Source organism: Conger conger, chromosome 8, assembly GCF_963514075.1.
Source record: "Conger conger chromosome 8, fConCon1.1, whole genome shotgun sequence".
NCBI classification, from domain to species: domain Eukaryota; kingdom Metazoa; phylum Chordata; class Actinopteri; order Anguilliformes; family Congridae; genus Conger; species Conger conger.
In genome coordinates, this window is record NC_083767.1 from 45,139,070 (window position 1) to 45,165,375 (window position 26,306).

Consider the following 26,306-nt stretch of genomic DNA (forward strand, 5'->3'; position numbering starts at 1 on the left):
TGTGTGAGCTGTGTAGTAAAGTACATCGCAGACACACACACACAAACGCATGCATACACCTACACATGTGTACACACACACACACACACACACAGACAAACGCATACACACACCTACACCCACTTGCACACATGTGTACCCACATACATCTACGCATATACACGCATACACACATACTTTCACACATACCCACACCTACACACGTGTACACGCACATACATTCGCACACACAGGTACGCCTATGGGCGCACATACACCTGTACATGCATACATTCATACACACGCATGCAAACACACACATACGGACATTTACACATACATACACACACACAGACGTACACACACACACACACACACACACACACACACTCTTACCACCCCCTGACACTGCAGTGTGCTCTTGTTCTTCGTTGGTGGCGGCCCGTACAGCAGCTGATAGGCGCCATTGTGGAGCTCTATCAGACAGAGCAGTGTTTTAACAGGGGGAGTCCCAGCGGGGCACAGATACAGCACGTTCTCCTCTGTACATCCACCCTCCCTGGAGCCTTCCACATCAGCAGGAAGTAATTACCGGAAGCTCTCCGTTAACAAAGACAGAGAGGGCCAAGTGCGTATTGCAATGCATGGGAAACGCGCGGTTATTGAAATTGCTTTCTGGACATGGCCGTTATTGTGAAAATGTTACTTGGCTTGAAATCGTAAAGCGAGTGGATGAATGGAGTGCGCGGGAGAAGAGGCCCTCCATTAAACCCACGGTAGTAAACGCAGTGAACGATGCAGGGCGGGGAAGTAGGAGTGTTACTAAATCTCTTCCCCTCACGTCCGTTGCTGGCTCGGCTCTTGTTTTGCGCATCTTAAGCAAACACAGTTCAGTGTCGCCTTGAAGGTGTTTACAATTGTTTTCCCGCATTTTATCCATTTCCTCTTCTCTTCCTCCAGAGTAGGTTACACTTAAGGCAATAAAGTAGGTGTAAAAGTATGAAGTCCTGTATAGTGAGCAGTTTAGAGAGCCAGGGTGATGCGATGGCCAGGATGTGTCGAAACGTGGGCATGAACCAGGAGAGGCAACATGAGTGGTTCTCTCACACGTTATATTACATACACAATATTACAGTTATCAGTTAGCTTTTGCTTTTATCAAAAGCAACTTACGATTGATCCCTCTGGAGCAATGTGACTACTCAGATCTTATCATGGCTACACCTTAGCCACTTTTTTTCCCCTGCCCCTAAGTTTGGATGATAGCTCACTGGTGTGGTTGAAGTAACGTCACAACAGCATCACTGTAACATTTAGAAAACATTGCCTGCATCACAGCTCGTATCTCCAGTAGGATGTTAACACAGGCTGGCTGAAATCCAGCTTCCTGTCTTCGGCCCGTCTCTCCCCACGCCATCGATCGGGCTGTTGTCCCGGTGTTCGGTTTCGCAGGCAGGGCCGGTACTAATGATGCCTCTCATGGCAGGAAGACGAACGGCCCTTCATTAAAGAGCCTCCATCTCGCTGATGGATCCCAACAAAGACGTCTCGTAATGGAAGCCGCCATCTGAGGGGCTGGCGTGAACGAGGCGTCTCGTCCCGGAGCCCCGGCACCCCAGGTTCAAATTAAAGACGGGACGCGCTGCCGACAACACGGAAACGTCGCCAGGTCATATTTTATTCATGGTTCCCATCTCTCCACCGCGCGGTCGGTGTGCTGGGGTTGGATAGATGTTGGGACTGATGGAAATTGCGACTGATAAATCTTAGGACCGCTGGAGTTTGTCAGGGAAACTTGTTCAATTTATATGTCTGGCACGCCGCCCTTCAATGACAGTGAGTCCATCGTGAGGGAACATGGCCGCCTAGTACCCTGTCGAGCAGGGATGTAAAACTCCAGTCCTGGAGGGCCACAGTGTCTACAGATTTAACTCCAGTCCTAGTGGGCCTCAGTGTCTGCCGGTTTAACTCCAGTCCTGGAGGGCTGCAGTGTCTGCAGGTTTACTTCAGTCCTGGAGGCCTCATTAATCAATTTAATTGTGCTGAAACCCACTAAAAACCAGGAGATGCTGCGTTCCCCTGGACTGGAGTTAGACACCCCTGCTGTGCAGGGTACTAGCGAGCTATGTTCCCTCCGAATGGGGTCTCTGTCATTGAGAGCCCTGCTGTAGAGGGCTGTGATCTTGTGCCCTGCTGGCCATTCAGAAGACGGCAGATCCCTCAGGAGTGAGCGGGGCTTCGTGAGGAGCAAACCGCACAGGCCTGTCTCCGTCTCTGTCCCAATGACAGCCCTCCCCCCTCATGTCTGTGCTTTACTTGTGGATAATAGGGGATAATTCCCCGTAATGGCTGAGTGAGCGGTGCTGAGAGGGGGGGGTGGGGTTGGGCGGGGGTTTGATTAAGGGACATGCCTGCAGGCCCCATTCGGAGGCTCGTTGGTATCGATGCGGACGGTTGGCTGCGGTCCAGCTCCCGTCCTGGTGAGAGACTTCATCAGCAGGCCTGTTCAGAGCAGCGTGTTATTGTTGGTATAGTGCCCCATCGGCGAATGCCCTGTCCTCTTACGCATTCCACAACACTCCTGTGTGTCGCCTCGCAAATTCTGGAACGTTCCGGCTTGTACCGTCACGCATTTCGGTGTGACTTTGTCCCTGTCGGAACGTTTAGGTCCCCTCTCTCTCGGTCCAGTACAGCCCCAATGTCTCCCCCTAGCCTGTTCCAGAAGTTTCCGGCCCTGAAAACCTCCCTGCTCCCTCCTTACAGGGCGGCCTTTGCCAAGGAGTCGGAGGTGCTGACGGGTAACCTAGGAGACAAGCTGATCCCCCAGAACGAGATCCTGCGTGATGTCAGCGACCTGAAGGCTCTGGCCAACCTGCAGGAGAGCATGGAATGGCTGGCAGGAAGACTGAAGGGCTTCTTCTCCGGACTGCCCCAGGCTCAGAGTGAGTACTGCCCCCCTCAGCTATAGACTGCTATACACTGCACTCTGTATTTTTAAGGCAAGTACTACACAAGGGTACATAAGAACGCAAAGAAAACGGCGACACAAAGATGTGCATGCGCAGTATTACATTCTTGCTGGGCTAGGATTGCAAGGTATACACACAAAAGCAAACGCTTAACAAGTAGTGAAAGAAACATTGTAAAACCAGAGCATAGGGACAAGAAAGCATATGCAAAGCAGAAGCTTGTCCATTAATGAGGCAAATCGCATCGGTCATGGCTACAAATGCAGGAACGGCCTGTTTGCCTGTCGTTAGGGCAGGACTATCTACAGCAGGACACCTCAGCGACTTTGAAAATGGAGTGATTGCTTCTTCAGGAAAAGTACTGGTGTACTGCACACGGATGTACATGCACTCACACACACACACACACACACACACTCACAGGCACACACAACGCATGCTCACGGGCACACACACCCACGCACACACACAACACACAACACATGCACACGCAACACACGGGCACACACACACACACACACACACACACACACACGGGCACACACATGCACATGCACACACACACACACACACACACACACACACACACGGGCACACACATGCACACGCACACACACACACACACACACACACACACACACACACACACAGTTACGCACTCCATCCTCGTACGTACGGGCTAAAGACATACTTAGCGCTGATGGGCAGAACAGCCCCCCGACAGTGCAGACAGATGATAGCCTAATACTTTGTTGGCCATCAATCAATCAAAATGTTTAATTCCTCCCGCAATCCCTTCTGAAGGTTGCGGCTTTTTCAAGATGGTAAATTACCTTTCTATTTTCATTATTTTCTTTGAAAAGTCTGCTCCATATTGCTCTTACAGCAGATAAAAATTCAATAAGAGCCCAGTTGCGAACGTGGCATAATTATCATTAATTTAACAGAGTGGCATTAATGGAGTGTTTTATCGTGGTGGGGCAGCCTCCGTATTGTTCATTATTTAGTGTTTGCAGAGCTGATGGGAACAGTATGGCCGGAAACCCTTATCTCTTCTTTTCCCCCCCAAATTGGATTTTATATTACGGAGCCAGTCAGGTATGAACAAGTCATTTTCCCCCTTTCTTGTCTTCCAGACGAACACTCGTTTCTGCCAGTGTAATATTGGCCAGATTAAGGCCGCTCATTCCGGCTGATCCGTCGAGTGTCACACCGCCTCCCAAACTTTTCTCAAAGCCGACCTACGGCCCCACGCACTTTTCTTTCTGTTTCCTTCTTACCCGCAGGAAATAAAACACACCTTAAAGGGCTGCTGGTGTGATTTTAAAAACAATTCATGTATGTATTTGTTGTCATTCCCCGTGGGGTTATTGTACAGATAGTTGTGCGTGCCTAGAGTGTGTGTATGTAAGAAACGGCAATCTGCTGTGTGGATTATCGGTGTGTTTTTCTGTTGTCCCTCAAACAATGCCACATGTGCTCCAGAACATTAGTTTACATTTGCACAGTCCAATTTCCGCCTGGAAATGTGAGCGAAATGCTCATAATGTAGGTATTGTCCCCTTCCCAAACCAAATAAATATAACACTGTAGTGATGCAAATAATATACATTTCTATTCTGTCGCGGTCTTACATTTATTTACAAAAGTATTCAACCCCCCGCTCCGCCCTCCAGAGTCAATATTTTGTAGATGGGCCTTTGGCAGCAATTACAGAGTCTGGATGTCTGTACGTGCTTTGCACATTTACATTTTGGAATCTGACTTTTTCAGTCGTACCACAGTTTCTTGTTTTTAAGCCCTTCGTAGATTCTGCAGTGTCCTTTCAGGTCATTGTCCTGTCTGAGAGAGAATCTCTGCCCTGAACTCAGATCTCTTCTTGGTTAAGACCGATTTTCCTCTATTTTGCTACAGCCATTTTGCCTGTGATGGCAACAAGCTCCCCACTCCCTCCTGCTGAAACGCTGCCCTGTAGCCTGACCCACAGCCATGCCTGATGGTGGGGATGCTGTTACAGTACCTGTATGTTTTTGCTTTGTACCAAACAAAGTGCTTTGCTTTCAGACCAAAGAGCTTAAATTTAGTCTCAGATCACATAATGGCCCTCCAGAATGCCTCCGAATGTCTCATGGCTTTTCGGGAAACATGCGTGACTCCATCTTGGCCTTTCCCAGAATCCCACAGAGGCTAAATCTGTGCTGAAGTGCTGAAGAGGTAGTTGATCTCTGGGCAACTTTTCCCATTTCAGACAATGAGCTCTGCAATTCTGTCTGTTGTGCTGGCCTCCTGGTCACTTCTGACAATTGCCCTATTTGTGCGGTTTCTCAGTTTGGTTGGGTGGCCTGATGGCAGCATACATGGTACCATATTTTTTCTGAATTGTGCTTTGTATACCCTGACGGGTGTGTGTGTGTGTGTGCGTGCGTGCGTGCGTGCGTGCGTGCGTGCGTGCGTGCGTGCGTGCGTGCGTGCGTGCGTGCGTGCGTGCGTGCGTGCGTGCGTGCGTGCGTGCGTGCGTGCGTGCGTGCGTGCGTGCGTGCGTGCGTGCGTGCGTGCGTGCGTGCGTGCGTGCGTGCGTGCGTGCGTGCGTGCGTATACAGTGTTTGTAGTGCAGTCTCTAAGTAATTGAACAGTGACAAAAGTTCTGTTGTTTTCATCCAGCTGGATTTGAAATTGCACAAAAGAATAGGACGTTGAAGTGCAGACCGTCATCTTTAATTCGATGTTACTGACTTCCACATTGGGTGATCCAGGTAGGAATTATAGCCCTTTTTATGGGCCAGGACAGAACGTCCAGGCAACAGTTAGATAAAAAGTACATAAAAAAAACTGTAGCATTGATGGAAAGGGAACGTGTGTAGAGAAAAAGGAACGGCATACCTCCTGATCTGTGAAACAGTGGCGGTGTTATGGCTCACCATCTTCATTAACAGTGTGACGTCTTATCTGCTCAGATCCTGCCAACGTCACTGTAGTCATCCTGCAGCTTAATGATCCTGAACCTTTGCAACCAAGTACTAAATATGATGACTTTATTTAAGATTATGTTTATGTGTCCAATTGCTTTTGGTCCCCTAAAATTGGATTAATATAGGATAAAAAGTGCTGCGGTTCCTAGAAAGGTCATCCGATATGGATGTAAATACCACTGAAAGATGATAGTCTGCACTGTAATCTCGTAATCATTTAATCTCAAAACCGAAATGTTGGAGTCAGAGCCAAAGGAACAAGAATTGTGCCACTGTTCAAGTACTTATAAATAAAATATGTATATTGTTATGTATGTGTTTTTTTTGTTTTTTTTTAAACTAGCTTTGATATTTATATAGGTGTTCTGCATCATGCTCATGATGGGAAGATAAAAATAAACAGGACTGATCTTGAATTTTCTAGAAACCTTTCTCCACACAAGACAATAACTTCTATCACGATTATAATAATATGTCCCCTCTTTTGTGACGACAGAGCCGCATTTTCCACTCATTACGGCTGTGGACCGCGGGCTTTGTGGCGACTCTGGAACAAACACGCGCGGCACGACGCTGGGATTAGTGACGATAAACAAAGACCCGTCTCCGCCCGTGTCTAGACCGAATCTTAATGTAATCTTAATTTGATTCGGCGCGTTTTGTGCGTGTGCGTGAGCGATTAGACCGGGCCCAGGGCGTGAGGCCTTTGAAGAGGCCCGACACGACGGTCGCTGTTTGCAGGACTCGATGCGGATCTGGGTTCCCCGTGAAGACCGCGGACGGGTGCGTCTTATCCTCCATCTGGGTGCTGCTTTGGATGCTTAATCCCCTGTGACAATATTTACCTTCTGCTTGGACTTGACTGGACCATGCAGTGAGCTGCAGACGGCTACACTGTGTGAGTGTGTGTCTGAGAGAGAGAGACAGAGTGTGTGTGTGTGTCTGTGTCTGAGAGATTGTGGGTGTGTGTTTGTGTGTCTGTGTGTGTCTGAGAGTGTGTGAGTGTGTGTCTGAGAGATTGTGGGTGCACGTGCGTGTTTGTGTGTTTATGTTTGTGTGTGTGTGTGTGTCTGAGAGTGTGTGAGTGTGTGTCTGAGTGATTGTGGGTTTGTGTGTGTGTGCGCACGCACGCATGTCTGCATGTGTTTGAATACATGTTTATTCATATGTTTCGGGATCTGTCTGTGCCAGTGCAGTATGTTTTTGTGAGCGTGTGTGCGTGGGCGTGACTTGCGCACTATATGTGTGTGGGTTTCTGTCTGTCTGTTTGTTACCGGGAGGTGTATTCTTCCTTGACAACAATGGGCACCATGGAAGCAATTAGTCAAACTCCCCCTTTCTATGCTGGTAATGACTTTTGCTAGATTCCTCACAGCTATTCTTTAAAAATTTCACTTAGGGTTTCTTCCGGGCCCATCTGGGTTGCTGGTTCCACCGGTGCGGTGGTGTGCAGTTGAGTGCTTGGGGTTTAATATGCAGCAGCTGTGTGTCTTTTGTCTCCTGTGTGCGCATAGCTGAGTCCTCGCTGTCTTTCACGGCTTCTTTTTTCAAAGTATAAATCTTTCGGGTTAAACAAATCACATCCTACCGCAGGTTTGTTTTGGTGCGGTTTTTGAATGGCCTCTAACTGAATGTTTTTGTCAGTTTTATTTTTTTTATAAGTCGACAGAAACGGTATTTGCGGTCCGTCTTTGCTGGGAGGGAGAGAAGTTTGACTGGAGTCTTTACCTTGACCTGTGTGAGAGGCACACACCCTGCGGTTGTGCTGCGCTACATTAGCATAATCTCTGCGATCTCTCTCTCTCTCTCTCTCTCTCTCTCTCCCCCTCTCTCTCTCTCTCCCTCCCTCCCTCTCTCTCCCTCCCTCCTTCCGCTTGTCTCCCCCTGTTTCTGTGAGTCTGTCCATGCTCGGAGCTAAGAGCAAAGTTGAACTTGGAGAGATACTCTCTCCCCCCCCACCCCCGGTCACCTATGTCTGTATGTCTGTATGTCTGTCCTGCGGGCCGAAAGCAAAGCTGAGCCTACAGAGACGCTCGCTCTCTCTCTCTCATTTTCTCATTCTCTCCCTCTCTCACCCTCTCTGTCTCTCTTTCTCTCTCCATCTATTTCCCTCTTTCTCTCTCCCTCTCCCTCTTTCTCTCCCCCCCTCTCCCTCTCCCTCTCCCTCTCCCTCTCTCTTTCTCTCCCTCTCTCTCTCTTTCAGACAAGCGCAGGTCAGAGGTCAGGGCCGCGCGGAGCTGCGTTCTCCCCATGCAAATGTCATCCTCTCTCCGCGAGCGGAATAATTAGCGGATTGAGCCGGGGCCATGCATTATTCATGCCTCCCTCCGCAGTCCTGCAGGAAGAGTCCGCTCTCTCTGCCCTGCCCCAGACGTGCTGTCTGTCGCGGCTGCACCTCCTCTCCTCTCCTCTCCTCTCCTCTCCTCTCCTCTCTCACTCCTTCCGTTCTGTTATTGTAGCATTTTAACCCCGGGAGTAAAAGAGGTGCAGTTCCTCCCCTCTTCATGTTCGGTTGGATTCGGTCCGCTCTGGATCAGACCCAAAGAACGGAGGGGAGGGGGGGGGGGGGGGGGGGGGGGGGGGGGGGGGGGGGGGGGGGGGGGGGGCATCTCTTCTTTGCTCATAAAACTTTTTCTTTCTTTGCTACTTTGTTGAGTTATTTTTCTGTGCGTCTCATTTGACTGGGGGCAGAGTGATTAGAGTGTTTATCACATCGGAGCGGGGCGGTAATGTGCCCCTGTTTCCTGCACTCTCCTCTCCCACAGCCGAAAGGAACAGAAGGTTCGGGGAGATAGGCTTGGCAGATAATTGGACAAGCTCTGCGAAAAAAAAAAAAAAGAAAAAGGAAAGAAAGATGGAAGGAGAGAGGGAGCGGGAGAAGGGGGAGAGGCGGGCTGTCGGTCAGGAGGAATGGGCGTTCGGACGCGGCCCGTCTGTTCGCCTCTAATTTGGCGGCCCCCCGCCGAGCCGCCTTGATCGCATCATCAAAGCGGGACGTGGCTTCTGTGGCGATCTGTGGGAGTAACGGTTAGCGGTTAGCGGCCAACCCAAGCCCTCCCAGGCCCCAGTGTGCGTCCCAGTCAGACACAGGTGGGGGGGTCAGGCGTGCTGGGGTGGGCTGACCGGCACGATGGAGCTTTTCCAAGGGCTGGAGGATGAAGCCTCACTGCCCGGATAGGTCAGCAAGCAAAGACCAGCAACACTGCCTCCTTTCACACTTCAGTCCAAAGGGGAAAATCGGGTTCATTTGTTTTAACTAAAATAAATGCGGTGTAACCATGCAAGCAGTTGGCCTGATTCCACAACCCACCATGAAATCAAGCCTGAAAATCATCAAGGTACATGAACTTGTGTTTGACTGTTTGTGTTTTGAAGAGAAATGGTGCAATACGCATATAAACACACATACAGAAGTTCAGTCACAATGCTTCACACATTTGAACCATGACACACAAACACGCACGCACGCACGCACTCTCTCACACACACACACACACAGACACACACACACACCTGTACATTCACTTTTAATCATGCACACCTATACAAACACAGACTTTCGATCCATAACTATGTTACAACTGCATGTCTACATCAACTTTGGCAGCGCTTAAACAGCTTGGTTGGACTGGTCTTTTCTTCAGGTCTTCTTTATTTGTGTATTCATCTGTTTATTTGTAATGGTGCGTGGGGAGATGGTTAACACTCGCAGAAAGCGCAAAACAGACTGAGAATGAAGATGTGTCTCATCACTGTAGCATGCCATTGCCCCTGCTAAAAACTAGGCTCATGAGAAAAACCTAGACAAACGTTTCATGTGATCAAAATGTTTTTCTTTTTTCTTTTTTTCTTTTTTTTACAGAGGAAAATTGCTTATTTTTTAATTTAATTGCTTTTGTGTTGGAATTTTATGCTTGGTGTAATCTTTGCTTGTGGGTTAATGGAAGTTATGCATGTGTTTTTGTAAAAGAGGAGTTGTTTGGAACACCTAGGGTGGGTCATTTTAGATGTGGTGTGAAAACAAATGAATTAAGCAAAAAGCGCAAAATGGATTACCTGTCTCTGTACTTCAGAAGCGCTTAGAGATTTTCGGTTGAACGCTGTGTCTGTGTATGTGTTTGTGTGTGTCTCAACATATTGTGTCAACAGCATATTCTTTATAGCCTAAAGCAGTTGGCTAATTCTAACCCCTGTGGTTTAGCTAAATGTGGTTCATATCGGCGACAAATGTTCTCTGAGAACTGCTAATGGAAATGGAACTGTTAATGGAAATGGTACAGTCGCAATTTTTCCTCCGCTACCCAAGAAATGAAAAGGCAAGGAAGGCCAGGTCCGGGAACTGCAGCATGACAGACTTACATATGGTGGAGCCTGAGGATGGCCGCTCCTAAAACCAGTCTGTCTTCATTTCATTTGCCGAGAAAGATACTGAATAAAACAATGGATTATGTGGCTGCTTGGAGTGTGGACCAAGCTTCTTCGAAAATTCTTCGATTTCATTTTATTTCGTCACGCACACACTTTGGGAGGAAAAAATAGGTGGCGGAATTGTTTTGCTCATTTAGAGAGACCTATTTATTATTTCATTAGGGTTTTAAATGGTTTAAGTTGTGGTCCGTTTGTGGTTTGTAGCCGTGGTCATGAAGGGATCCTCTAAGACAGAGTGGACCTTTATATGAGCAGTTTGTGGGTGATCAGGGCCCCCTGGGCCCCCGTCCAGAACCCTAAAACCCCAGTTTGTGTCATTGGGCCCTCCCTACCACCATCTTCAGATCCTTGTCTCTTTTCCCCCCCCCCCCGCTGTCCTCCAGCCATGCCCTTGGGCTGTGCATCCATCCCTATCGCCTCGTCCCCAATCAGCCACGGGGACAGAGCCCCTCTCTGTTTGCTTAAGGAGACAGTTAATTAACCATTGAGTGTACACACGGTCGCGCTGCGAAATGGAAAAGTAATTTAGTGTTTCCGTATCCCTCCATCTCCCCGCTCATGGCGGCTGACGGGCTGTCGGCCTCCTCTCCCCCTCATTACGGCTGTTTACCCTGGTGATGGGAGCCGCCGTCCCGCTGGCTTATCACGCTACGCTGCGCTAATGACGGCTCGGCTCAGCAGCCCTGCCGGCACGCCCTCCTCTCGTCCTCACCTCTACTGCCCGCACCCTCCTCACCTCTACCACACGCCCTCCTCACCTCTACCACACGCCCTCCTCTCGTCCTCACCTCTACTGCCCGCACCCTCCTCTCGTCCTCACCTCTACTGCCCGCACCCTCCTCACCTCTACCACACGCCCTCCTCACCTCTACCACACGCCCTCCTCTCGTCCTCACCTCTACTGCCCGCACCCTCCTCACCTCCTCACCTCTACTGCCCGCACCCTCGTCACCTCTACCACACGCCCTCCTCACCTCTACCACACGCCCTCCTCTCGTCCTCACCTCTACCGCCCGCACGCCCTCCTCACCTCCTCACCTCTACCACACGCCCTCCTCACCTCTACCACACGCCCTCCTCACCTCCACCACACGCCCTCCTCACCTCTACCACACGCCCTCCTCTCCTCCTCACCTCTACCACACGCCCTCCTCACCTCCACCACACGCCCTCCTCACCTCCACCGCCCGCACCCTCCTCACCTCCTCACCTCTACTGCCCACACGCCCTCCTCACCTCTAACGCCCGCACACCCTCCTCTCCTCCACCACACGCCCTCCTCTCCTCTACCGCCCGCACCCTCCTCACCTGCACCACACGCCCTCCTCTCCTCCTCTCCTCCTCACCTCCACCGCCCGCACCCTCCTCACCTCTAACGCCCACGCCCTCCTCTCCTCCACCGCCCACACGCCTGCGCTCACATGATTTTTTGGGAATGCTGTTGTCCCTCTGTCAGCTGTGACTGGGATTGACTTATCAGACCCGCACAGGAAAGGACAGCGCCCACATGTCTCTGGTCCGGTCCGCCTTGTCTAATTACGGCCAATCGATTGACACGGCGCAGGTTTCCCGTGCCTGGCCTTGCCGTTACGGACGGCGCAGCACAGAGAATCTCCAAACGCCTGCTTCAGCAGCCCCTGCAAGGAGAGAGGGTGGGCAGGGGAGCCACGGCACTGCGGCATTCTGGGAACAGTTCTCTCTGCGGAGGCTGAACAGTCATCAATTACAAATGATGTAATCATAATTCAAAGTTTGAGCGTACGCGTGGATGCTTTTTTATAACAGCTAATGTCTTTGCTGTATCGGCGTACTGTTGTGATGTTTTGCCGTGCTCCGACTCTTGACTAAACTGTGCGTGCGTTGCAAAAAGTCTGTCTTAACAAGTGTTCAGTCTTGTAATGAGATCTTTTTTTTCTCCGACAAAGAAAATATTAGCTTGTTTTATTGTATGTTACGGTTTGCCTGACAAGTGAAATTTCCTTACCCCTTTGGCAAATGACAAGATTTCAAACAATTGACAATATTTTTGCCTTATTTTGCAAAAATAATAGAAATAAGATTTCAGGTCTAAATACAGGACTTAAACACTTGTTAAGATTGACTTATTTGGCTTTTGCAGTGCGCCCACCTGTAGCAGCTGTGGGTGCGTATCCGTGGTAACGGGCGCCTGTGTGTGTCTGGTGTGTGGTAACGGGCAGCCTGTAGCGTAGTGGTTAAGGTAAATGACTGGCACACGCAAGGTTGGTGGTTCTAATCCCGGTGTAGCCACAATAAGATCCGCACAGCCGTTGGGCCCTTGAGCAAGGCCCCTACCCCGGCATTGCTCCAGGAGAGGATTGTCTCCTGCTTAGTCTAATCAACTGTACGTCGCTCTGGATAAGAGCGTCTGCCAAATGCCAATAATGTAATGTAATGTAATGTGTCTGCGTCTGCGCAGATGTGTCCCCAGGCTCGGACGCGCAGGCCGGCAGCGAGAGCACGCGCAGCCGGGAGCAGATCCTGCAGACCCTCACCGACCTCTCCCGCGCCTTCCAGGACATCGCTGACCGCTGCCTGCTGGTGCTGCACCTGGAGGTCAGGTACGCACGCGGAAAGGCCCGGAAACCCCCTCCCCCCCTCCCCCTCAGACGCTGTAAAACCTGTCAGCGCTCCCGCCAGACTCTGCAGCTGTAGCTGAAGCTCCAGGTGCAGCAGAGATAGCGCTGCCAACTTTCGCTAAATGACGGCGATTCACACCCCTAACAGCCCTCTCGCAGCGAGAAGCCAGGTTTTGTGTGAGCAAAAACATTTCTCGTCATTACCTAAACATATCATTTATTTTTTGTGAGTTGTTTGCGTTTTTGATTTTAGGACGGTTATTTGTAGCCTCTAGTGTTTGTTGCGTTTCTTTTATTACTTCTGCCCAGGAGGTTATGTAGTGACATCAGTCTGTCCTTTTGTCCGTCTGTGACGGACATATCTTGGAAAGTAATGGCCGCGGAATTTGCTGAACACATTCATATTCCCAGGAGGCAGAACTCGTTTCATTTTTGTGACCCTGTGAATCGTGGCCAAACTTTAAAACTATAATCCGCAGATCTTGAAAAATATTGGCTGGATTGGCGTGAAATTTGCTGTGCACATCCGTGTTCTCGAGACAAAGAAACCTATCATGGTGGCTCCATGACCTTTCCTCTAGCAGCCAAACATATCTTGTTAAGTGAGGACAGGATTAACGTGAGCTGTGCCTTGGCTGAGGTCTGCACTCTACTGGAGTGCATTCTTTGGATTTCATTTTGTTTCGCTATACTGCGCTTTGGATGTACGCAAAGTGTGTTCTGTGCTCGATTCATCTTGCCTAGTGCTGTTGAACTAACCAAGAGGGCCAGATGGCAGGGTCTGCACTTTTTGAGAGTATTTCATAGGTTTCAATGCACCAGACAAGCTCAGGAAAGCATGGAAAAGTGTTTGAATCCAGAACAATTACATAATTGACCCAGGTCTGCTTGTAAATGACTATTGTTTTTTTTTATTATTGGCTCTGTCACACAATCCTACTGATTGACCGACAAATTGCTTCCTGTTCTGCTGAAATTTATCATTACTGATGTTGCTACATTTGCCGTGGCATTTAGGTGATGGCTGTTCCTGAAGCTCGCTTTATTTATTTATAATTTATTTACGTATTTATGTATTCGTCATGTAAGAGTAATTTGGAGCGCGTTTCCATTCACCAGTGTACGAGGACAGCCAATCAGTGCAATAACAAGGGCTGAAAGCTAAATAAATGTTCTAGAATGTTCTCTGCTATTAATTTAATTTCCTGTCTGTGACTGCTGTCGCACTGGAAGGGAGTGTGACATTTGTTTTGCTTTGTGTCCCACCTGGCTCGCTGTTTCGCTTTTTGCTGCATAGTGTGTGCCCTCCTTTCCATCACAGAAAATAAATAAAAGAATAAACCGTTATTCTGGTTTTCAGGGAAAAAATATCTCACAAATTGTATATGCAAACTTGTTTGCCAGACAACGACTGAGAGACATTTGCTATGTCAGCCCCATCTTCCTGAAATCATTAGCATTGGAAAAAAGCTCTCTGCCTCCCCTGTTAATGATGCACACTGGTTCTTAATTTGCTTTACATTGGCATGACCCCTTTAGCACTTTGGAAAATGTCAGAAAATGTATTCTTTAGCTCTTTCGCAAATTGTACTTTGCTTCATGAAAAATGTGGAGAAGCTTACACATTGGTGTAACGGTGAGATCTTATCAAACTGTTCCTGTGCTCCTGGCAGTAAACTTGTAAGCTATACGAGTCGTAAAACATCTGCATTTGCATCGCTGGTGATTAGACCTATTGTCGTCGGGAAGAAAGGCTGTTAGTTTGTGAGCACACGTCATTGATATGCAAATCTTATCACCGATGCCTTAACAATGAGCCTTTTCGTTGCAGATTATTTAGAAGGTGGCGCCTGCATCAGTATGTGTGTGGGACCTCTTTGTGTTGTGGGCAGAGAGTAGTGCGGGATAATAGTGCTGAAACTGAATGGAGAGGGGTCGATTGTTTGCCCTTCTCAGCTCTGCGGTTTTTATCAGGCTCTGTGTGGTGCGGGCTGCAATGGGTCTCACCGTCGGCCGCCGGGGCACATCTACTGTGCTGCTTTTTCCCGACCTCGTAGGGGTTTCCCCAAAAATAAATGTGTGTTCTGTCAGAAAACTGGCTGCAAATGGTTCTTGTGCTACTGGCAGTTCTTGTGCTACTGCAGTGAACTTTTAAGCTTTCGCGAGCTGTACAAGTTGTAAAACATCTACATTGGCATCGCTGTCAGAAACGGGCAGCCAGTGGAGGGGCCATCTGAACAACGCCTGCCTGACACACGCACGCGCACGCACACACACGCACGCACACACACACACGCCTGGCAGACACACACACACAGATATGTACGTACAGACACACGTTTGGCACACACAGACATATACACACACACACACGTGTTTGGTACACACATACACACATGTATGTTTGGGACACACACAAGCAGACATACACACACACACACGTTTGGCACACACAACACGCAGATATACACTCACATGTTGGGGACACAAAAACACACATGCACACGCACACACAGACATATATACACACTCAAACACACTCATGTTTGGCACACATAACACACACACACACACACACACGCACACACACACACACACACACATACAGTCTGGACCATATGCCTGGAAAATGAAAGGCCTGTTTTGGACATGTGGCCTGGCCTCTATGGGGCAGGAGAACAGTAAATCATACCTCACCTATAAAACAAACCTGACGGTTTCTCTCCATTACCTCGCCATAAGAGTGCCGGGATCCCGCCTGTTTGCACTTTATTCCGCCTTCCACTCCATTGTTGTGAGATATTGTTTGGTTTACGCGATTATCGTTTATGATGGGGGGGAGGAGATATTCAGCATTTTTCCATGCGCTATTGACTTTTCCCATCAAGCAAATTTCCCCTGACAGTGCTTTGAGGTATATTAAACCATCAGAAAGGGGGAGGAGATGGGGTTTATAGCGTGGGGTGGGAGGGGGGCTCCGCTCGTACGTTTTAATGTCTGAGAGGCAGAGCTGTTTTTATGTGCTTTTGATGAAAGTATAACTAGGGGCATACATCACGCGAGCATCTCTTTGCCGCTAAGCGCGCACACGACAGGCTTTTATATCACGCACGATCGAACAGAGTGAATGACAAGAGGGCGATATTCCGGAAGCTTCCGCCTTACGCCCCGCTCTGTCCCACAGTGCAGGTGTGAGCTGCGGGAGGTTGATACTTCTTTTTTTTTTTTCCCTCGTTCAAAATTGCGCAGCCACCACCACCACCGTCATATTCAATGCGCTGTAAACTGCTACCCACGCATATGTTGGATCTGTTTCTTAGCTGTATAGCCATATTGTGTGGAGTCAAATTATAGTCTTAAAATGATTAAGTTCGATGATACTGTAGTGTAGGCCTTTTTTGTAGTCAGGCAGGTTATTTCTATGTGTTACTGGCGGTTGAATATGCCACTTGAGATGGTGCTAGTGTACTCCATATCTGATAGTATGTTGCGGTAAGTCTGGTCATTGTATAGTGATGAATGTTCTCTGGTCTACCCTGCTGGTCAGCCTGTATCGTCCTCAATAATAAAAAGCTGTGACACTGCTACTGCTGAAGGTCAAATATTCCCTACCTGTGAATAGGTTGGGCCAAGGACAGTTGTAGAAATGAATGTTCTGTTATTAAGCATTCATGAACTGCACTGAAAGCCCTTTTTACCTCTGGGTGCAGAGAACTCAGGAGCTGATCAGCCGGTTAATGTAGAGAGTATGAGCTGAATCTCCTATTCAGGGGTAGGCAAGAGGGCTCGATAATTTTCTGGCTCGTCATTACATGTGTTCATAAGCCCATGAACAGCTGAGGTCTGTTTTGGGTTATCAGTGTAAAACATTTTACCCTAAGTAAACTGGGGTTTGTGGTCCTAGAGTCAGGAAGTTCAAAGGACGAAAATAACTGACTAATGAACAAGCTGCCGCCTGGTTACTATAGAGACTCTGTGACATGAGTGTGCTTTCTCCCCCACTATCCCAGGGTGCATTGCTTCCACTATCTCATCCCTCTGGCCAAGCAAGGGAACTACGCTATTGTGGCTAACGTGGAGAGCATGGACTACGACCCCCTAGTGGTGAAGCTGAACAAGGACATCAGCGCCATTGAGGAGGTGATGGGGGCTGCCCTTCAGCAGCACAAGTTCCAGTACATCTTTGAAGGTAGCGGACCCTGAGAATGAACAGGACCTTTACAAAGTGAGAATGACTGCGTAGGGTAGCACGCTGGTGCAGTGGGTAGCACTGTCGCCACCTAGCGAGATGGTCCAAATCCTGGCTTAGTGTGATTCCTTTCTGTGTGGAGCTTGCATGTTCTCCCTGTGTCTGTGTGGGTTTCCTCCGGTCCAAAGAAATGCAGCCTAGTTTAATTGGAGAGTCTAAATTCCCCCTAGGTGTGAGTGCGTGAGTGAATGATGTGTGTGCCCTGCAATAGATGAGCAGCCTGTCCAGGGTGTATTCTTGCCCAGTGCATGCTGGGATAGGCTCCAGCACCCCCTGCGACCCTGACCAGGAATAAGCGGGTTAGATAAGGGATGGATGGACTGATTGTGGATATGTGACTGGCCTCTGTAGGAGAGTGACTGTATGACTGATGTCTCTGCAGGCCTGGGTCATCTCATCTCGTGTATCCTGATAAATGGGGCTCAGTACTTTAAACGGATCAGTGAGTCTGGGATTAAGAAGATGTGCCGGAATATCTTCGTGCTCCAGCAGAACCTCACCAACATCACCATGTCCCGCGAGGCCGACCTGGACTTCGCCAGGTGAGGGAGTCCCACGCACCGCTCCACCACCTCAGCGTTACAGCGCATTACCGCCTTTCTCCTGACATTACATTACTTACATTACAGTATGTTACATTACATTACGTTACACTGTTAAATCACTCTATGTTACATGATATTACATTACATTGTTACGCTGCATTACACTACATTACATTACATTAAATTGTTACGTTACTATGTTACACATTACATTACAGTACATTACGTAACACTGCAGTACATTCAGTTATGTTACATTGCAGTCCTATGTTACACATTATATTACATTACGTGACATTACAAGTAGACGCTTTTCTGCAGACGCTCTTACCCAGAGCGACTTACACAACTTTTAAAATCCTATCCATATCCAGCTGCATACTGACTGCAGCGATTCAAGTTGTGTGTTTGGTCAAAGGGCGCAAAAGTAGTGGCATACCTGGGCATCAAACCTGGATCCTTTTTTGGGATTCTCTAACCGCTATACTACACTGCCGCCCTCCATGCCATTCTCCATACTTTCCCTCATCCCCTGTCACAGCTTAGTGTTGCTGTTTATGGTCGATCGGCATAGCAACCCTCCCGGCAGTTTGCCGTTTGTGTACCTGCAGTCTCCATGGCAACGCCCCAGCCCCAGTCGCAGCTGCTCTTTTCAGAAAGCAATTAACGCTTTATCCGAGTGCTTACATCACATCAGCGCACATTTCCTAATGAACCCGGCCTCGGAGCGATTAATCACTCCTCCTCTCCCCTTCGCCAGCCTCGAAGAGCGCGATCACTCCGCCCCCCTCTCAGCGTGCGTTCCACACACACGCCGTTCATCAAAGCGCGCGCGAGCCCGTGAGGAACATTTACCCGGTTTCTCCAGAACTTTCTGTCTCCAAGTTACATCGACAGCACTGCGGCAATGTCGGAACAATGTCTGGAGTAGCTAATTATGCAGCGCCTACGCCGAGCGTACCTGAAGCCTAGCCTATATTTCTGTGTAGACTTGCGTTTAGTAATCGTGTAAATATGTCCCAATTGCATACTCTGTACCAACTGTTAGGATAATTATGTTACAAACTTGTCCTCTGGGCTGTTTTTATTTTCTGAACGTTTGTAGTGTGCCGTAAGCTAAATAAATTAGGGAGGGAACATTCGCTTAAAAACTAAAGGTTTGGCTAACTTACCAAGCAGAATTTCATTGGGATTCTGAAAATGCTAGCGAGCTTGCAACATTCTTAATAAAGACCATCGTCTGCTGGTAAGAAATAGCCACCAACCATAATTAGCTTGATAAATTTGGATGATTTGGCATTGGTCTCTTGTGCAAATGTTCCATTTAAAAAACCTGAATATAGTAAGAATATAGTCAATTTCATGAGTGGGGATTCAATTGCCTTCAAACTTACAATTATGATTTTGTACAAGAGATGGTCACTGCAGGAAGAGGCTGCTGGCTTTGGTAGGTCAAGAAGGGAACTGCAGAAGTTCAAGCTTCACTTTCCTGTCAAAATATATAACAAGCTTCAGCCAGTCAGGAACTCCAAACTGCCAATCTGAGAACCAGCCGTTGTGGCCGTTATTGCAGATTGAATTCATCCATGGGCAGTGTGTTACTGGAAGTCACCCCAGGGCTTTGAAGTGTCACCATCTGGTAGTTTGGGACAAAACATAGTAGTTCTGGACATTGGGAGAAATTATTTGTCCACCTGTCAGTAATCCCTGGCTCGGTTATAGAGCAAAGATACAGTAACTAGTCCTTCTCCCTGGGTTAGTTACAGGCCTGGTCTCTGGGTTAGTTACAGAGCTGATGCAGTATTCAGGCCTGGTCTCTGGGTTAGTTACAGAGCTGATGCAGCCTGGTCTCTGGGTTAGTTACAGGGCTGATGCAGTAATCAGGCCTGGTCTCTGGGTTAGTTACAGAGCTGATGCAGTAATGAGACCTGGTCTCTGGGTTAGTTTACAGAGCTGATGCAGTAATCAGGCCTGGTCTCTGGGTTAGTTACAGGGCTGATGCAGTAATCAGACCTGGTCTCTGGGTTAGTTACAGAGCTGATGCAGTAATCAGACCTGGTCTCTGGGTTAGTTACAGAGCTGATGCAGTATTCAGGCCTGGTCTCTGGGTTAGTTACAGAGCTGATGCAGTAATCAGACCTAGTCTCTGGGTTAGTTACAGAGCTGATGCAGTAATCATGCCTGGTCTCTGGGTTAGTTACAGAGCTGATGCAGTAATCATGCCTGGTCTCTGGGTTAGTTACAGAGCTGATGCAGTAATCATGCCTGGTCTCTGGGTTAGTTACAGAGCTGATGCAGTAATCATGCCTGGTCTCTGGGTTAGTTACAGAGCTGATGCAGTAATCAGACCTGGTCTCTGGGTTAGTTACAGAGCTGATGCAGTATTCAGGCCTAATCTCTGGGTTAGTTACAGTGCTGTTTTCTGGGTTTAGTTTGAGTTGAGGTGTATGGTTGTGTGGACACTTTGTTGTGGATGCAGAGGAACGTCTTTCCAAAGTCGTTTCCCTGATAGCAGCTTCTCATGTGTGGAATTCCAATCGGGAAGCATCAGCAGTTGGCAGTCACCGAACGTGGTTTGAGTGACAAACGGCCTCAGCGAGACTCACCTGTGAAATACTGCGTGCATCTCTCCCTCCCTCTCCCATACGTCTGCAAGAGACAAACTGCTAAGTTCAGTTTTACCAATACACAGTGACCAATCTTTAAAAAAAAATGCAAATCTATTTTTATTTCAGAAATAATATTCTTCTCATGATTCACATCTGACCTCTCAAATGAATTTCTGATTGTGGTTAGAACACCACCCTGTCCTCCCAGTTCTGTGTTACACACAAAGTTTGGACATTTCAGAAGCGGGAATCTATTATCCGGCCGATAATTGGAATTCTTCTCCGTTAGTTTGCATTCAGGTCTTCTCCCGGAGAGCGAGTGGCATTGATTAGTCTGTTTTTCCGTCTCCCTTGTCATTGGTGGCTCTGTTTGAATAGCACGATGACACGGTGGCGCCAGCCTGCGTTGTGTGTTTAAACAGTCCTCCTCTTCCCCCGTGATTACAGGTTCAGGTGCTGATTGAAATTACAGCGCGTTGTTTACACATTCATGGCTTTCCTGATGAACTGGGCACGCTCAGAACCGGCCCAATCAGCGGGTCACGGCTGGCTGTGTGCGTTTATCGCCACAGACGCGTTCTTATTATTCTTATCATTGGTATTATTCTCCGCTTTCCGCTGATGATTATGAACCGTGGGCATGCAGAAACTGTGTGTGTGTGTGTGTGTGTGTGTGTGTGTGTTTGTGTGTGTATGCGTGTGTGTATGCATGTGTGTGTCTGTGTGCGTGCGCGCACCCAGAAACTGTGTGTGTTTGTGTCTGTGCGTGTGTGTGACTGTTTCTGCCTGCCCGTTTGTGTGTGTGTGTGTGTGTGTGTGTGTGTGTGTGTGTGTGTGTGCGCCTGTACTTGTCTGCACAATATATCATCGTTTGTGTGAGTGTGTGTACCTGCAGGCTTGTGGTAGCTTGGTGTGTGTATTTTTAAGGGTTTGTTTGAAATTATGCGCTTTTCTGTGGGTGTGTGTACGTGCGTGTGAGTGTGAGCATTAGAGAGTAAATCCACATACTCAGCACTCAAAAAAGTGAAAGAAGTTAAAAGAAGCACACGCACACACACACACACACACACACACACACACACACACACACCCTGCCTCACCCCGGACGGCCGGGTGATTGCGGTCTGAAATGGGCCTGAGAATGAGATTCTGGCGCTCTGTGCTCAAGCCCAGATAAGCCCCTGTGGGCGATGGAGAGGAGAGGTCAGCCCACATCACAATCTCCGCTGCGCGGGATCTCTGCAAGGACACAGTAATAACCATCCATTTTAGTTTACACCGAGGAGAGGCAGGCCAGCCTCACAGCTCCGCATCAACACTGCCACCAGGCCAGGGGAACACTGACACCTAGTGGCACAGTGGGGTACTGCATCCATCAGTCACTTGCGGAGGAAGCGGTTTGAAGGCCCTTGAAAAGACGGTTCCGTTAAATACCGAAAAGTCGCCAAAGGAGGTTGATCCCATGTCAACATAATTTTGGTTAAAGTACAATATGAACAAAACAAAAAACAGTCGATGAGAAATAATCTGCAATGATTCTGTGTGCTGTACTGTTGTTTCCCAAACTGCTGACTGGGGTGATGGTGACCCCTGAGCTATTTCAGGTGTGACATGTCCTGGTTCAGTGTGAGTAGGGCAGAAGGATGCCCTCTCACAGAGAACAGTCACCAGTGAATGGGCAGTTGCTGTTTATACACAAGCATAATTGGCCCCGTGTCTCTTGATTTTGGTCCATCACTCTCTCTCCATCTCTCTCTCCCTGAGACATTCCTCCAGCTCACACTGGACAGCTGTCTGTTTTGATGAGGGGTCTCAGGCCTCTGCATACACCTGATGGTTGGTGGATTCTGATCTTACGTAAGGGAATATGCAGAGTGAAGTGATTTTTGTGTCATGTTTGTGTGCTGAACCGCCTGAACTGCTCACGTAATTCAGAGGAGCGGGCATACGGGATGTGTTTACTGGAACAGCTCTGAAAAAACAGTGTTTTTATTTCTCAGCAATTAAAAACTGAAGTGATTTAATTAAATTAGCTAACATGCACACACGCATAAACACAGACACACACAAACCATGTACACAAACGCACACACACACGCACTCACGTGCACAGACACACTCACACACACAGACACACACACACAGACACTCTCTCTCACACACACACACACACACACACACACACATAGACACACTCACAGACACACACACACACTCACACACACACACACACACACACACACACACACACACAGACACACACACAAACACAGGCACAAACAGACACACGCACACTCACACACAGGTCTGTATCAGGCACATTACCATTCTGCCGGTCTCAGCAGTTGCCCAGTGGAGCACAGGAGCGGGGCGTCTCTGCGGTGTGTAGCTCGGTGGCGTGGCATAGCGCTGTGGTTGCGGGAGAGGCCTGGCACACACGGGCCTGTGCAGCGACCCAACGGGCGCCCGCCATCGCACCGCACGCCTGTGTGTCACTGCGGCACGGCACAGGGGCAGGTACTGCGATGGACACGCCCGCCTCGGGCTCGGTCTGAAACTGGCGCGGTAACCGGTGTAAAACGGGGGCGAAGCCTCCGCTCTGTGAACAGCAGCTGCGCTAATGGCCGCGGAGGAGGGCACCGCCCCCCCAACCCCCCTCAGCCGACACACCTTGGCTCTCAACTGTTTAGTCCGCTATGAAGTCCCTGAGGTGTGGCGTGCAGAAATGCAGTGGATTCTCTACACTGCTGGACCAACAGGCCAACGAGTCGAGCGCCGAGAGAGCAGGCCTGTGAGCCGAGTGCAGGGAGAGCAGCCCGGCAAGCCGAGCGCAGAGAAGGTCGAAAAAACAAAAGATTTCCAGCGAACTACTGCAGGAAACTAGTGGCAATTAATCACTGAAAATGTGTGGGCTTTGAGCCGCCTCTCCTCAGGGGGTCAGAAACAGGAAAGACCTCTGGGTACACCGCTCACAGTTCTTGGAAATTTCGCCATCGCGGAAACGGGAGGAATCCGCCGGACGCGGCGAGGAAAGCTCGATGCATCGACTGGCGTTCCGCGCCGCTAGCGTTCGTTAGTGATGGAGAAGGGCTTTCTCATCGCTCCGTCCGCTTCCCCGCGACGCTAACGAACATGTCGCTACAAAGCCGCTGACGGAGACAGCCTTTAATGGCGTAATATTGTACATGTTTGAAAATTAGCGGAATGAATTGTGCTGATGTTGTTTTTCTCCCTTTCGATCCACATCCATCTCCCTGCATCTTCCTGCCTCTCGCTTCATAAATTTGTTTAATACGCCGGGTATAGGGGCCGCACGCGGCGTGCCGGCTAATTAAAATTTAATGGTACACTCACAGGTGTTTGTGGGGCTGGCACGCTGCGATTGAACGGCGACGCTTTGTCTCTGCACAGAGAGTGCTCCTCTTCATTATCTCCTCCTAATGGGAGAGCTGGGGTGGTGGTGGTGGGGTGTGGGGGGGGGCGAGTTGCAGTTGTGGGTAAGAGCAGGAAGATTTAATCTTATTAACAGCCCTCTGCTGCAGGGAAATGAATTAAAAGCGCCCGGTTAATGAAGCGATTGGAGTTGGCATCTTGGCTGTGAAGTACCGTCTCTCCGCAGCTGAGTCGAGCGACCAGGTGTTAGCGGGAGGAGAATTAACCGAGAGAGGGTCACCTCGGCCGTTAGCCGCGGCTGACGCGAAGACGGTAAAGCGGGCGAGGGGGGAAAGGGCGCGGTTTTGTTTGCGGACGACGGCGAGAGAATACACGCGCGGCAGATGTTTAGCGTTAGCGTCGACTCGTTTTGGCAATCTTAGGAAAGGTGTTGAGGACCGACCCGAAGTTCCCCCGTTAAAGCATGTTCCGCTTGATCCCTGGAGCTAGCTCCATTCGCATTAGGATTACATTGCAGCACTTGGGACTTTTGCATTAGGATTACATTGCAGCACATGGGAGTTTTGCATTCGGATTACATTGCAGTACATGGGACTTTAGCATTAGGATTACATTGCAGTACATGGGACTTTAGCATTAGGATTGCATTGCCGTACATGGGACTTTAGCATTAGGATTACATTGCCGTACATGGGACTTTAGCATTAGGATTGCATTGCAGTACATGGGACTTTAGCATTAGGATTGCATTGCCGTACATGGGACTTTAGCATTAGGATTACATTGCAGTACATGGGACTTTTGCATTCGGATTACATTGCAGTACATGGGACTTTAGCATTAGGATTACATTGCAGTACATGGGACTTTAGCATTAGGATTGCATTGCCGTACATGGGACTTTAGCATTAGGATTGCATTGCAGTACATGGGACTTTAGCATTAGGATTGCATTGCCGTACATGGGACTTTAGCATTAGGATTACATTGCAGTACTTGGGACTTTTGCATTAGGATTACATTGCAGTACATGGGACTTTTGCATTAGGATTACATTGCAGCACATGGGACTTTTGCATTAGGATTACATTGCAGTACATGGGACTTTTGCATTAGGATTACATTGCCGTACATGGGACTTTAGCATTAGGATTACATTGCAGTACATGGGACTTTAGCATTAGGATTGCATTGCCCTACATGGGACTTAATGTCATTTGGCTGTCGTCCGGCTGCAGCTGCCACCCAGGCCTGCCCCTGTACGACAGGGGTTTAATTACGACCATCCATTAATGGCCCTGGACCATGGAGCTGTTTACCTGACAGAATCCATGTCGAAGGCCAATGTGGGGTCTGTCCTGTTGACTGCTCCTGTTTTGAAGTTTGTTCACCGTGTGAGTCAAGATGAGAAATTTACCAAGAGTGAACCTTGCACGAAGAAGTATATTTCCTATGCATTTACTAGTGACCCTAGCTAGCTAAACCCCTTTCCAATTTACTGTGTGTTAGCTTGATAACTCTTAGCATTACAGTTATTTAGCCGATGCTTTTATCCAAAGTTACTTATAGTTGATTAGACTAAGCAGGGGCCGATCCCCCCTGGAGCAATGTGGGGTTAAGGGCCTTGCTCAAGGGCCCAACAGCCGCACAGAGCTGGCTACACTTGGGCTTGAACCACCAACCTTCCAGGTCCTAGTCAAGCAGCCAGTCAGTTGGTTGCCCCCTAACACATACTATTATTGCCAGGGAGGAAAGTGCACACTTGCATACTTGTTTCTGTTTTAGATCTGAGGAAGGCCCAGAGAAGCAGACACGATGCCACATGCTTATAAAGATTTGAACTTGCGCTGTAACAGAAAAGAGCCATAAAGCGCTAGCTTATTTCCCATGGTGTTGTTCTGCCATACCCAATATAATATGAATGGGACGTTAGGACAGCGGCTCCTGTTCCTTCTCAATAATTTTGTTCTCCGAAGTTGGCAACTAGCCACAGGTATTTATTTACCGTCATAATTTAGCCGTCTTAGCCGCTTCATATTTGGTGTCTGCATTTCAAAAAGGCTTTAGTGAGTTTTAGTGCACGGCTCAGTTTCATAAAAACGCAACATTTCCCCATTACAGAGCCGTAAGTGGCACTGCAGTTAACTGCCACCCTGTCCGGAGGGTGCAGTTGTGTGTAAAAAACCTGGGCTCTAATGAGACCCTGGTAATCTCTGAGACAATGAGGCGTCGCAGGTTTTACACCGCGCCCTGCGTCTCCATCCCGCGCGCGCCCGCGTCCGAGTCCTCCGGGAAATCTCTCCCCGCTCTATTCAAATCGCTCGCAAACTTTTTATCGTGAGAAAGTAAGATTCGCCGTTCTGGTTTTCTGTAAACACTGCGCATGGGCGGTCGGGCGGATTAACCGAGCGGCCCGTCGCTGAAGACGAAACACGACGGTGTCGAGCGACGACCTCGCTCTCCGTTCTTCATTATATGATAAGATGAGAAATGGGGTGCGGACTTCAGCTGTGTGCCGTGCCCAGAGAGCAGACCCACTCAACCGGTACCAGTACTCCCAAGGGCCGA

At 48.8% G+C, this 26,306-nt stretch overlaps 1 protein-coding gene across 1 annotated transcript in view; it reads left to right on the forward strand.

The window, feature by feature from the left end:
• Positions 1-26,306, forward strand: part of exoc4 (exocyst complex component 4) — a 155,824-nt gene that overhangs the window by 123,750 nt on the left and 5,768 nt on the right. Inside the window, exons 14-17 of the mRNA XM_061253074.1 lie at positions 2,743-2,921; positions 12,783-12,924; positions 16,953-17,131; positions 17,574-17,733. Coding sequence (XP_061109058.1) covers positions 2,743-2,921; positions 12,783-12,924; positions 16,953-17,131; positions 17,574-17,733 — 660 coding nt within the window. The remainder of the gene's footprint in view (positions 1-2,742; positions 2,922-12,782; positions 12,925-16,952; positions 17,132-17,573; positions 17,734-26,306) is intronic.